Here is a 14,507-nt window from a genome sequence, read left to right on the forward strand (position 1 = left end):
GGGTCCAGGGAGTGGTGACTACAACTGGACCCGTTTGTATGAGCACTGTTGGAGGGTACAGGGAATGGTGACTACAACTGGACCTGTTTGGATGAACATTGTTGGAGGGTCCAGGGAGTGGTGACTACAACTGGACCCGTTTGGATGAGCATTGTTGGAGGGTACAGGGAGTGGTGACTACAAGTGGACCTGTTTGGACTGAGCATTTGTGGAGGATACAGGGAGTGGTGACTACAACTGGACCTGTTTGGATGAGCATTGTTGGAGGGTACAGGGAGTGGTGACTACAACTGGACCTGTTTGGATGAGCATTGTTGGAGGGTACAGGGAGTGGTGACTACAACTGGACCTGTTTGGATGAGCATTGTTGGAGGTTACAGGGAGTGGTGACTACAACTGGACCTGTTTGGATGAGCATTGTTGGAGGGTACAGGGAGTGGTGACTACAACTGAACCTGTTTGGATGAGCATTGTTGGAGGGTACAGGGAGTGGTGACTACAACTGGACCTGTTTGGATGAGCATTGTTGGAGGGTACAGGGAGTGGTGACTACAACTGGACCTGTTTGGATGAGCATGGTTGGAGGGTCCAGGGAGTGGTGACTACAACTGGACCCGTTTGTATGAGCACTGTTGGAGGGTACAGGGAATGGTGACTACAACTGGACCTGTTTGGATGAACATTGTTGGAGGGTCCAGGGAGTGGTGACTACAACTGGACATGTTTGGATGAGCATTGTTGGAGGGTATAGGGAGTGGTGACTACAACTGGACCTGTTTGGATGAGCATTGTTGGAGGATACAGGGAGTGGTGACTACAACTGGACCTGTTTGGATGAGCATTGTTGGAGGGTACAGGGAGTGGTGACTACAAGTGGACCTGTTTGGACTGAGCATTTGTGGAGGATACAGGGAGTGGTGACTACAACTGGACCTGTTTGGATGAGCATTGTTGGAGGGTACAGGGAGTGGTGACTACAACTGGACCTGTTTGGATGAGCATTGTTGGAGGGTACAGGGAGTGGTGACTACAACTGGACCTGTTTGGATGAGCATTGTTGGAGGTTACAGGGAGTGGTGACTACAACTGGACCTGTTTGGATGAGCATTGTTGGAGGGTACAGGGAGTGGTGACTACAACTGGACCTGTTTGAATGAGCATTGTTGGAGGGTACAGGGAGTGGTGACTACAACTGAACCTGTTTGGATGAGCATTGTTGGAGGGTACAGGGAGTGGTGACTACAACTGGACCTGTTTGGATGAGCATTGTTGGAGGGTACAGGGAGTGGTGACTACAACTGGACCTGTTTGGATGAGCATGGTTGGAGGGTCCAGGGAGTGGTGACTACAACTGGACCCGTTTGTATGAGCACTGTTGGAGGGTACAGGGAATGGTGACTACAACTGGACCTGTTTGGATGAACATTGTTGGAGGGTCCAGGGAGTGGTGACTACAACTGGACATGTTTGGATGAGCATTGTTGGAGGGTATAGGGAGTGGTGACTACAACTGGACCTGTTTGGATGAGCATTGTTGGAGGATACAGGGAGTGGTGACTACAACTGGACCTGTTTGGATGAGCATTGTTGGAGGGTATAGGGAGTGGTGACTACAACTGGACCTGTTTGGATGAGCATTGTTGGAGGGTACATGGAGTGGTGACTACAACTGCACCTGTTTGGATGAGCATTGTTGGAGGGTAGAGGATCGAGTGGTGACTACAACTGGACCTGTTTGGACTGAGCATTGTTGGAGGGTAGAGGGAGTGGTGACTACAACTGGACCCGTTTGGATGAGCATGGTTGGATGATACAGAAAGTGGGGACTACAACCGGACCGATTGGTGAGTTTAAAATAACACTTTTATTTTTTTAATTTTCTTTGAACAGAAGGTTCTCATCCCACCAATTAGACAAAGGAGAATTTTTGACAGAAAGCACCGTAAAAGATTTCAAGTAATAAATTTCCCATTCATTTCCATCTTACCTTGCAAGAAAAATGCTCAAACCGCCTCTATATAGTGAAACACTCCATTAAAATAGGAGGTCAAGTTTTAAAAAAAAGGTTTTAAAAACAAACACAAAACGTGATATGTTTTGTCTTGTCGGTGTGCACTACTTGCAATGAGTTAAACGATTGATTGGAGCTGGAGGAGAAATTTCTTGCACATGAGTATTAAGTCTGAGCTTTCTCCTCAATTGTACTTTGAAGAGTTCATCAAATTTAATCTTTGAATATCTTTCTTTTTTACAGAAGATTGAGACGATGACCTTGGGGATGAAATAACCCATCTTGAGGCAAATCAACTCTTTATGGACTGTACTGTGCCACCAGCTGAAGGACTGTAAAGATATAGCCAGATGCCTCGTCACAACATGTATGGTTTTTTTTATTCATGAAGTGACGTCGTCGTGATGTGATGTCAGAACGGCTAGGTAATCAACGCTTGTAGGACCGTTTGCAAGCTGAAGAATGTCAAGTTTTGCTAAATGACTGTTCAAGGGACAGAACTATTGTAACTATGACATTTAGACTGTCCCCAACTAAAGAAAGACCGGCTAGGTAATCAACGCTTGTAGGACAGTTTGCAAGCTGAAGAATTTCAAGTTTTGCTAAATGACTGTTCAAGGGACAGAACTATTGTAACTATGACATTTAGACTGTCCCCAACTAAAGAAAGACCGTGTCAAGCCTAGCCAGTCATCAATCTTGGAAGTGACCTCCCGAATGTTGAGGCTAATCAACGCTTTTATGCCTGTGTGCTAGCCACCAGCTAAAGGACTATTTCAAGTAAAGCTGGATGACTCTCCGCTATACTGTTCAAGGGACATAGTGATTATTGATGCTACATTTGGGACTATAACATTTTGAACGAGTACACGACCAACTGAAGAAGACTGTGCCATGTCCAGCCAGATGAATCCTCACATGTTCAACTGAAACAAGATGGGCTTTGATGGAACACTTAAATAAACTCAAAACAATATCAGGCGGTATCCAAATTTATCATGGCTGTGGCTGTGGCTGTTGCTGAGGGCTTCATGCTTCAATTGTAAAGTCCATTCTCAGCATGATCAAGCCACATCCACAGCCATAAATTCAGATACAGCTTTCAAGTTTAATGTTTACTCAATAGGCTTGTTTTGAATCCATCAAACTCCATTGTCATATTGTACAAATTCATTAAAATCATGTGCAATACCTTTTTGGATTTTGATGGATTTAGAGTAGATTAGGAAATACATGTGCGAATATGGTATTAAGGTCGACAGCTTTTGTAAAGAGTGACAAACAATCAAAACAAATGTTGCTAAAAAATGTAAATTTAGTTGCCATTTATAACTTTTTGCAAAAACCAGCCAACTACAAATGCAAGTGAAAATTTCAACGATAAATAAAAGGTTTTTTTTACAAAATCAAACTGAAGTCACTAACTTAGATAATCTTAGTCTTAGACAAAAGCTCAGGTTGAGGCATTGTTTTCTGGAACAAACTTTTTGTAAAGTCATTCATTCGATGGTACAATAATCAAAGGATTTTGAGGTGATAAATTTCAGGTATGAAAACACAGACTCGTTCTAGGATCTTATCAGCACTATACATGTGTTAGATATTTGAAAGTGTACACTTGAGCACAAAAACGACAAAATGCGTAACAAGCTATAGGTCTTTGTTGCCATGCAAACAAACCTTGGTCAATACATGTAGCACGTTCTTTGAAATGACCAGTGACAAAGGTGCCTTGAAAACAATTTGTCACTATATTATTGTAAGTTATGATTTTAAATGAGAAATGCTTTAGAGGCAAAGTATATCTTTGTTTTTTGAACAATTCAATTGTGCTTTTATGTATGGAATAAAACTAACATGTTTGAAGTTTTCATTTCAAATGTGTTTGCCTTTTTCAGGTACATCGCATAAATCTAGAGTTATACAACTAAGCAGTAATTAAGAATAATCAGGTATTGGAATCCACAATCTGAGAAGTGTTACTGAGACTAACGCTTTTCAAATTCTAATTTTGGGGCACATAATTTTGAAAGCTTTTTTAGGGCTCTCCTAAAAGTTTTGATTGCCATTTATTTTAAGAGGGATTACTTAATGTAAATGTTTTACTTTTGAGAGGGATTACTTATTGTAAATGTTTTACTTTTGAGAGGGATTACTTAATGTAAATGTTTTACTTTTAAGAGGGATTACTTAATGTAAATGTTTTACTTTTGAGAGGGATTACTTATTGTAAATGTTTTACTTTTAAGAGGGATTACTTATTGTAAATGTTTTACTTTTAAGAGGGATTACTTAATGTAAATGTTTTACTTTTGAGAGGGATTACTTAATGTAAATGTTTTACTTTTTAGAGGGATTACTTAATGTAAATGTTTTACTTTTGAGAGGGATTACTTAATGTAAATGTTTTACTTTTGAGAGGGATTACTTAATGTAAATGTTTTACTTTTGAGAGGGATTACTTAATGTAAATGTTTTACTTTTGAGAGGGATTACTTAATGTAAATGTTTTACTTTTGAGAGGGATTACTTAATGTAAATGTTTTACTTTTGAGAGGGATTACTTAATGTAAATGTTTTACTTTTGAGAGGGATTACTTAATGTAAATGTTTTACTTTTGAGAGGGATTACTTAATGTAAATGTTTTACTTTTGTAAGTTGTACCCTCATGTCAATTTAAGTCTTTTTAACTTCTGTCGTGTAAGAGATCTTTTTTGAGACGTTTTAAATAAAACGAATTGAATTAATATTTTATTTGAAACTGAAATTGGAATTGGAATTGAAGTTTGTACTGAAAATGTATACAGGTTTTGCCTGATGTGTACAAAGCCTATTTGTATAGCCTTATGTACTTATCAAAAGTACACATGGCTTAAGCCTCGTAAGCATTTTGAGGCGAAATTTGTACACATCATGCAAAATTTGAAAAGTACCCAAGGCTATAGCCGTGTCACATTTTCATGCAAAATTTGAAAAGTACACAAGGCAAAAAGCCTTGTCACATTTTTAGACAAAATTTGAAAAGATTACAAGCCTTGTGACATTTTCATGCACCATTTGAAAAGTACCCAAGGCTATAGCCTTGTCACATTTTCATGCAAAATTTGAAAAGTACACAAGGCTATAGCCTTGTCACATTTTCAGACAAAATTTGAAAAGATTACAAGGCTATTATAGCCTTGTCACATTTTCATGCAAAATTTGAAAAGTACACAAGGCTATAGCCTTGTCACATTTTCAGACAAAATTTGAAAAGATTACAAGGCTATTATAGCCTTGTCACATTTTCAGACAAAATTTGAAAAGATTACAAGCCTTGTCACATTTTCAAATTTCAAAATTTGAAAAGTCTACAAGGCCTTGTGACATTTTCATGCACAATTTGAAAAATACACAAGGCCATAATGCAAAAAATAAAATCACAAAGACAGAAAATAATATGTGACTTCAAAATGTTTATTGAATCTTTGACTCTCTAGGATATCGGACTCAACATGATTTGTGGCAGAAATATATACAAATTTACACAAAACAAAGCACTTAGTTAGTATTTCACTAATCAAATGAAAACCAGGGTTTGTAAAAAATGAAAACTTAAATATTGCTATCAGAAAAAGACCATCTTAAAGATTCTATACAGGATTGGTAAGAATACAAAACATCATTTCTAAAGTTTAGTGTGAAAGCTTGCTGATTTTTAACTATTCTCTTCCTGTAAAATGAGTCCCTCTGAAATGAAACAATATTAGAGAAAACTCTATCCAAAAAACCTACAAAAATGCAACAGTTGGTCATTTTCTGAATTTAAAACTTTCCAATGTTTCCATGGTAACATAGTTTGAACATTCCTACAATAAAACAACATTTCTACTTCATATTACAAATTTTCTTGGTCAAATTACACAAATGAGCAGCCGATTTCATTTTCTTGCATTCGCATTAAAGCTGTTTTGCCTCTCCGGTTGTTACTGTCCTTCAAATTCAGCTTTCGTCCATTCAAGTTCGTTTGAGTTGAGTCAAATTCCTTTAGCACTCTGTTCAATTTAACGTATCGCCATTCTTTTTCACGACGCACACGACTCAAGAAGCGTTTGCAAATTTGAATGCTGTTTTGATGAATTGTTAAATTGAATGATTATTTTGTTAAATCGAATGACGCAACATTACATTTGACTAATCATCAAACTAAATCGAATGACCCTATTCAGCAGCATAACATTTTGCGCGAAATAGAATAGCTTGATGGTTGAATTGGCTGCTCATCTGCTGAAGTTGACCAAGAAAACCTATATTTACACAAATATAACAATATTTTAGTGTAATGTGATGGGCCCAGAACTTACTTTAGATGATTTTGGAGCGAAATATGGTGATGCAATATTCTATGCTGTGTTTTTAATTGTGATGCAAGACAATTTGTTTCAATTTGGCTTTTACTAGGATAGACCAATGCCCAATTTATAGAGCTGGATAAGCAAAAAAGTAGCTAAGCACTACTCATCAGCTCTGTGGTGTTGTAGCAGTTGAAGTCGAGGCACTATCCATACTAAGTAGTTTAAGGGTCTCAGTTCAGCACCAGACTACTCATTAGCTCTGTGGTGTTGTAGCACTTGAAGTCGAGGCACTATCCATACTAAGTAGTTTAAGGGTCTCAGTTCAGCACCAGACTACTCATTAGCTCTGTGGTGTTGTAGCAGTTGAAGTCGAGGCACTATCCATACTAAGTAGTTTAAGGGTCTCAGTTCAGCACCAGACTACTCATTAGCTCTGTGGTGTTGTAGCAGTTGAAGTCGAGGCACTATCCATACTAAGTAGTTTAAGGGTCTCAGTTCAGCACCAGACTACTCATTAGCTCTGTGGTGTTGTAGCAGTTGAAGTCGAGGCACTATCCATACTAAGTAGTTTAAGGGTCTCAGTTCAGCACCAGACTACTCATTAGCTCTGTGGTGTTGTAGCAGTTGAAGTCGAGGCACTATCCATACTAAGTAGTTTAAGGGTCTCATTTCAGCACCAGACTACTCATTAGCTCTGTGGTGTTGTAGCAGTTGAAGTCGAGGCACTATCCATACTAAGTAGTTTAAGTGTCTCAGCAATCAGTGGTACTGTACTCAATTTACTGACAACTCCAACTGTGAAAGCTTTCTGCAACACCACCTCAGCATTCTCTGTTCAATAAAAAAAACAGCACAGAGTTTTAATTTGTATTGCACATAGAATAAGAATAATAATTTGGGAGGCTAATCATTCTTACTCGCAGCTAAGAACTGAATTGTGAAGGACGCGGCTACAACGTGTTCGAGAAGCAAACATGCAAGGGCACAGCCAGAGACCACAAAGCACAGCCAGAGATCGAAAGTGTTTGATTTTTCCAGAGGGAGGAAAACCAGATGGTCTGGAATACCCTTCAGGCACAGCAGAGAACCAACGCACAACTCAACTCACATAGGGCCCTGGCCGGGAATCGAACTGGGATCACCTTGGTGAGAGGCAAGCGCTTTACGCACAAGCCAACCATGCCACCAATATGTAAAGTGTTCATGCAATTACCAATTAAACTTGACAATTGGCTGTATAGTATGGACCCCTTGCAAAACACGCAGGGCACTTACATGCACCTATCTTGTCCCCCGGCGCTCTACCAACTGAGCTATCTAGCCCTATATTGGCGGTGTCCCTATTTTGTCAATATCTTTGTTCGGGGGTGCCAGTCAGAAGCCATACAACCGTTAACTGCCGTGTAGCCAGGGATCACACCCAAATTACGATACAACCTGGGAAGCGGCAGCTAGGGTAGAGCGCCGGCACGTTAATCCGGAGGTCGTTGGTTCGAATCCCACTCTAGTCAATTCTTTGTTCAACCCCAAAAATCATTTACAAATTTACCCAGTCAGTTTCCCTTGTGGTTTATATTGATATCTGAAACAAAAAGTCGCATCCCCTTAAGGTGATCCCCTAGCTGCCGCTTCCCAGGTTGTATCGTAATTTGGGTGTGATCCCTGGCTACACGGCAGTTAACGGTTGTATGGCTTCTGACTGGCACCCCCGAACAAAGATATTGACAAAATAGGGACACCGCCAATATAGGGCTAGATAGCTCAGTTGGTAGAGCGCCGGCACGTTAATCCGGAGGTCGTTGGTTCGAATCCCACTCTAGTCAATTCTTTGTTCAACCCCAAAAATCATTTACAAATTTACCCAGTCAGTTTCCCTTGTGGTTTATATTGATAGGTTAAGGAAATGTTACATCATAATTAAATGTATTAAAATTAAAAGTTGGGGTACCATTTCTATGACTGTCACATATTAGATTGAACCAGACATCGTTGCATTTATGCTGGTTGTGAAGCCAAGGGCCATCAGAAAAGCAAACTTGAGGCTCTTGATGAAGGGGCACAGCAATTTCCATCTGGTAAGGGGCACCTTAATGAGGCCATGTCAGGCAATTAACAAGTTTTTGCATATAGGGAATTGAATCAGCTAAACATGACTAGAGCATGATTGAGATATGAAACTGCGTACCTTGGCACAGAAGAGTAAACTCAGGTAGGTTCTTCAGAGCTGTCTGTACGACCTCTTGATCTACGCTACTCAGACACTCCATGTAAGCTGGAAGGAACTTATTAGCAACGCTAGAATACAACACGAGAAGACAACAAATAGTTCAGATTAACCAGGAGATGGAGCTGTGTAGAAATATATTGTAGGTCTCAGTTCATCGATCATCAAGCAAGCACACAATATCCAGGGCTCAAAATAGATACTGGACTGCAGGACAGTGGCCAGTGATTTTAGTGTCGGGCCAGTAAACTCAAGACTGGACAGTCTTGTATTTTTGAATTTAAAAAACTACCTCTCTGTGTCGTATCTTTAATAAAGCAAAATTTTGACCAGATATTGACCTAGGGTCTGATAAATGTTTCCTATCTGCTGATTGAGTATCAAAGTATACTTGCACGTACTACTAATGAGATAAATATTCACTTACTACTTGCTGGAAAAAAAACACAGTTTTGACGCTAAAATGTTTGAACATTCCAATTGTCAATTCTGGTTTTCAAAAACATAACTTTCTGGTTCAGTTAACATTCAGAATCAAAAGCTGTACAGTTTGGTGGATTTCCTCAACATTTTGAGCCCTGGCTACAGTGATAATAATGGAGAATAGGCCTTTTCAGTAATCTAGCCATAGCCACTGTGGAAGTCGCCAGTTTAGACATGACTGTGGCTACAGTGATAATAATGGAGAATAGGCCATTTCAGTAATCTAGCCATAGCCATTACCAAAGGACATGACTTCAGCCTCAACTAAGAACAGAAATACTCATTCTACTATAACTACTGTTATTACTGTACCTAGGGTCATGTCTAATGTAGCGGATGACTAAGGTGAACGCTATTTGCCGGCAGTCTTTGTGACAAGAAGTCATCTGGCTGGATAATTCAACCTGTATTAACAAATACAAACAAAATCATTGTCACTAAGCTACTCGCAAAAAAGGAAGGCAAGCTATAAATGGATTTCCATGGATATGGTCTTAAAGGTACCGGACACATGAGGTAATTACTCATAATTACTATATATCAGTATAAAAACTTACCTGGAAATGAGCATTGTTGATAGTTTAAAACAATGTGAGAAACGACTACCAATGATGAAGTAATGTATTTTTTTGAAAAAGAGGTAATTTCTCAATAAAATATTTGCAACAATTTTTGCTTTTTCTTTCATTATTTTGTTTCAACTTCGACGACCAATTTAATTCAAACTTTCACATGCCAATGCCATTCCACTTCAGTCAATGTTTACAACCACAATGAAACAATAGAATCGTGAGTAGTGCGACTAGTGTCAAAGTCGCGACTAGTCAAAAGGTAAATTTCTCTAGTCGCCCAGGCCTTGTTGTGAGTGTGCCCTGCACGCACCTCACACGCGGCGACTGTGCCAGGCTCACCATTTTGATGGTCAATAGGTTTCTGTGTAAACGCTGCGTCGCATCAAAGGCGCACTTCACTGAATAACGCACAGTGACATTGCCCACCAAAATGGCGCATCCTAGATTATTTTGATGATGACTTCAGGGGTGCGTTCCACTCGCGCAAACGTTGCCAACAGTTGCGCACGTTCGCCAACAATTTCAAGTGGAACGAGTTGTTCGCCGTCACTGTTGGCGAACGTTGGCAACTTTAGGAGAACATACTTCTGAGGTGTTGGCGAGTGGTTTTTAAAATGGCGGACAAGCATACGGTATTATTTCTTTGTCACAAACATAATTACATTGTATTTTCGGTGGATGATAATGCAGATTTGGAATAACAAAGTTAATTAGTTGATGTAATGTCAAAAAGAGGACTATTATATAGCAAAAACAAAGTTAAACAAAAACTACGTATGGTGCGTGCCATCTTCATTTCAGGGCGCCGCCATATTGACATTGCGTATACGCACCAATCGTTCAAAAGATAAACAAACGTTTGCGCGAACAGTTGCGAGTCGTTTGCGCGAGTGGAACGCACCCCAGGTGAATTGGGTCAATAAAAGTCCTCAGTGCTGTACGCAGTAGAACAACACGAAAGTGAAATGCTGAGTGTGCCCTAGCCTAGTGACATCGTGCATATAAAGGTCAACTTGAAGTTGTTAACGATACAATATCCATCTTTTTAAAAGACTTATGTCAAATACTATCGAATACTCACCACAAAATGTTGCAAAATTCCAACAGCACTGCTGGACTTTTCTTCAAGTTCATTTAGGGCTTCTGCCATACCTAGTCAATAAAAAAAAACACAGTTTAGACAGAACAAAAATGTTTTGAAAAATGGAAGGTGTAGGGCCCTTTTCTTTTAGGGAGGGATCAAACAGTCCTTTCAAAATGACACTGAAGGTTTAAGACCATTGTCTTGTATCGTTGAAATGGCTGAATAAATAATAATAATATTAAAAAGCTGTGATTCTTGAAAGCTTTTAAAACCAAACTGTCTACCTTACCTTCAGAATCTTCCTCCAGGGCCAGCTTGTCAGCGAATGATTTGACATCGTCCGCATCCCATGTTGCATCTACCCCCATCATGGCGCTGAGAGACGGAGAATACGTTTCCTCACGGCCTCCTACCCCTGGTATCTCATCCATCGTAGACTCCAATAGATTGGTCACCAAACCTGGCCCTGATTGGTCCTTAGAGGAACTAGTCAGTGTGATGCTGGCCAATAGAGATTTGAGCTGTTGGATATCTGGGTAGATCTGCGACAGGTTGCTGCAAATAAACAAAGATCCATTCTTAATCACAAACTAAGATACAATGCTGTTATCAGGTATCTAGGTTGATCTGCGACAGGTTGCTGCAAATAAACAAAGATCCATTCTTAATCACAAACTAAGATACAATGCTGTTATCAGGTATCTAGGTTGATCTGCGACAGGTTGCTGCAATTAAACAAAGATCCATTCTTAATCACAAACTAAGATACAATGCTGTTATCAGGTATCTAGGTTGATCTGCGACAGGTTGCTGCAATTAAAAAAAGATCCATTCTTAATCACAAACTAAGATACAATGCTGTTATCAGGTATCTAGGTTGATCTGCGACAGGTTGCTGCAATTAAACAAAGATCCATTCTTAATCACAAACTAAGATACAATGCTGTTATCAGGTATCTAGGTTGATCTGCGACAGGTTGCTGCAATTAAACAAAGAGCCATTCTTAATCACAAACTATAAAGATACAATGCTGTTATCAGGTATCTAGGTAGATCTGCGACAGGTTGCTGCAATTAAACAAAGATCCATTCTTAATCACAAACTATAAAGATACAATGCTGTTATCAGGTATCTAGGTAGATCTGCGACAGGTTGCTGCAATTAAACAAAGATCCATTCTTAATCACAAACTAAGATACAATGCTGTTATCAGGTATCTAGGTAGATCTGCGACAGGTTGCTGCAATTAAACAAAGATCCATTCTTAATCACAAACTAAGATACAAGGCTGTTATCAGGTACCTAGGTTGATCTGCGACAGGTTGCTGCAATTTAACAAAGATCCATTCTTAATCACAAACTATAAAGATACAATGCTGTTATCAGGTATCTAGGTAGATCTGCGACAGGTTGCTGCAATTAAACAAAGATCCATTCTTAATCACAAACTAAGATACAATGCTGTTATCAGGTATCTAGGTAGATCTGCGACAGGTTGCTGCAATTAAACAAAGATCCATTCTTAATCACAAACTAAGATACAAGGCTGTTATCAGGTACCTAGGTTGATCTGCGACAGGTTGCTGCAATTTAACAAAGATCCATTCTTAATCACAAACTAAGATACAAGGCTGTTATCAGGTATCTAGGTTGATCTGCGACAGGTTGCTGCAATTAAACAAAGAGCCATTCTTAATCACAAACTATAAAGATACAATGCTGTTATCAGGTATCTAGGTAGATCTGCGACAGGTTGCTGCAATTAAACAAAGATCCATTCTTAATCACAAACTAAGATACAATGCTGTTATCAGGTATCTAGGTAGATCTGCGACAGGTTGCTGCAATTAAACAAAGATCCATTCTTAATCACAAACTAAGATACAAGGCTGTTATCAGGTACCTAGGTTGATCTGCGACAGGTTGCTGCAATTTAACAAAGATCCATTCTTAATCACAAACTAAGATACAAGGCTGTTATCAGGTATCTAGGTTGATCTGCGACAGGTTGCTGCAATTAAACAAAGAGCCATTCTTAATCACAAACTATAAAGATACAATGCTGTTATCAGGTATCTAGGTAGATCTGCGACAGGTTGCTGCAATTAAACAAAGATCCATTCTTAATCACAAACTAAGATACAAGGCTGTTATTATGAATGGTTATCCATTAAGACCGATGATATCTACCAAAGCTGCAGTTTTTTTAACTGTTTAAAACTTTTTGGATGCAAGTCGCCAGACACACGGATGTAGGCTTGGATCATCCATAAGAAGCCTGACAAGTAAAGCAGAAGGCACTACCTCTCAAGCAGTGGTACCAAACTCAACCCAAACCCACACACAGAGTGTTTCTGTAACGGCAGCTATGTTTGGCTATGGCTCACACCCCACAAACCCTCATACACCTATAGTTGTAGTACTTTACTTAAGTGACACAAAGTGTTTCTGAAACAGTGGCTAGGTCTGGCTAAGCCCCCATCCCCCACCCCCAACAAACCCAAACACACCTATATGTAGTTTTAGTACTTACTTGAGTGACACAGAATGTTTTTGTAACAGTGGCTGTGCTTTGGCTGGACTATGGCTTGAGTATTGATAGAGAAGTTGGATGACTTTGGTGATTATAGACTCCAGAGCCTTCTTAGCAACCACACAATGCTGCACAAAGAAACAAATTCAATGTTATAAACTATAAAAAGTCTATTGACAACATTGTCTCTGAAAACCATGTCAGGGCAAATTACAGGCAACCAGTTCCAGGCAATCTCTAAGACAGATCATTCACATTTCAGTTTTTCACGTTATAATTTCTTGACAATAGTGATTTACAAATAAGAGACTGTATATTGTGCCGCCAAAGTGTTCCTTGTGCATGCAGTGTAGTTGGCTGCCTGAACATTGCCCTTCGTGACATGGCCTTAAGCTTAAGCATGGCCTTAAGCTTAGGCTTGCCAAAGGCAGTGTATATATTACATTGGGTGCCATGTAAGTAAAGAGTAATAAGAACAAAAGGGCGTATAAATTTATATAGAGCATGGATCAACAATCAGCATTCTTACCAATCAAGTCAATGGGGCTGACAAATCATACACGGAGTACTCATCAGTTTACACAACAATATGTTCCTGATATATTTACCCCCCCCCCCCCCCTGTATCCATCGAAAGAACCCTCCAAAGAATTCCCGGGATTGCAAGCACACAATGAAGATAGGTTGGGGTGGGGGAGGGGGCTGGACGGGATTGCAAGCACACAATGAAGATAGGTTGGGGTGGGGGAGGGGGCTGGACGGGATTGCAAGCACACAATGAAGATAGGTTGGGGTGGGGGAGGGGGCTGGACGGGATTGCAAGCACACAATGAAGATAGGTTGGGGTGGGGGAGGGGGCTGGACGGGATTGCAAGCACACAATGAAGATAGGTTGGGGTGGGGGAGGGGGCTGGACGGGATTGCAAGCACACAATGAAGATAGGTTGGGGTGGGGGAGGGGGCTGGACGGGATTGCAAGCACACAATGAAGATAGGTTGGGGTGGGGGAGGGGGCTGGACGGGATTGCAAGCACACAATGAAGATAGGTTGGGGTGGGGGAGGGGGCTGGATTGCAAGCACACAATGAAGATAGGTTGGGGTGGGGGAGGGGGCTGGACGGGATTGCAAGCACACAATGAAGATAGGTTGGGGTGGGGGAGGGGGCTGGATTGCAAGCACACAATGAAGATAGGTTGGGGTGGGGGAGGGGGCTGGATTGCAAGCACACAATGAAGATAGGTTGGGGTGGGGGAGGGGGCTGGA

At 40.3% G+C, this 14,507-nt stretch overlaps 1 protein-coding gene across 1 annotated transcript in view; it reads right to left on the reverse strand.

Annotated features, from left to right (window-relative positions):
• Nucleotides 1-5,450: 5,450 nt before the first annotated feature.
• Nucleotides 5,451-14,507, reverse strand: part of LOC117292362 (integrator complex subunit 1-like) — a 52,258-nt gene continuing 43,201 nt past the window's right edge. The window contains exons 43-48 of the mRNA XM_033774387.1: nucleotides 13,244-13,371; nucleotides 10,999-11,264; nucleotides 10,707-10,777; nucleotides 9,366-9,457; nucleotides 8,532-8,641; nucleotides 5,451-7,177 (exon numbers count right to left, since the gene is read on the reverse strand). Of these exons, the coding sequence (XP_033630278.1) occupies nucleotides 7,035-7,177; nucleotides 8,532-8,641; nucleotides 9,366-9,457; nucleotides 10,707-10,777; nucleotides 10,999-11,264; nucleotides 13,244-13,371 (810 nt within the window). The 3' untranslated portion in view covers nucleotides 5,451-7,034. The remainder of the gene's footprint in view (nucleotides 7,178-8,531; nucleotides 8,642-9,365; nucleotides 9,458-10,706; nucleotides 10,778-10,998; nucleotides 11,265-13,243; nucleotides 13,372-14,507) is intronic.

Source organism: Asterias rubens, chromosome 7, assembly GCF_902459465.1.
Source record: "Asterias rubens chromosome 7, eAstRub1.3, whole genome shotgun sequence".
Classification (NCBI taxonomy): Eukaryota; Metazoa; Echinodermata; class Asteroidea; order Forcipulatida; family Asteriidae; genus Asterias; species Asterias rubens.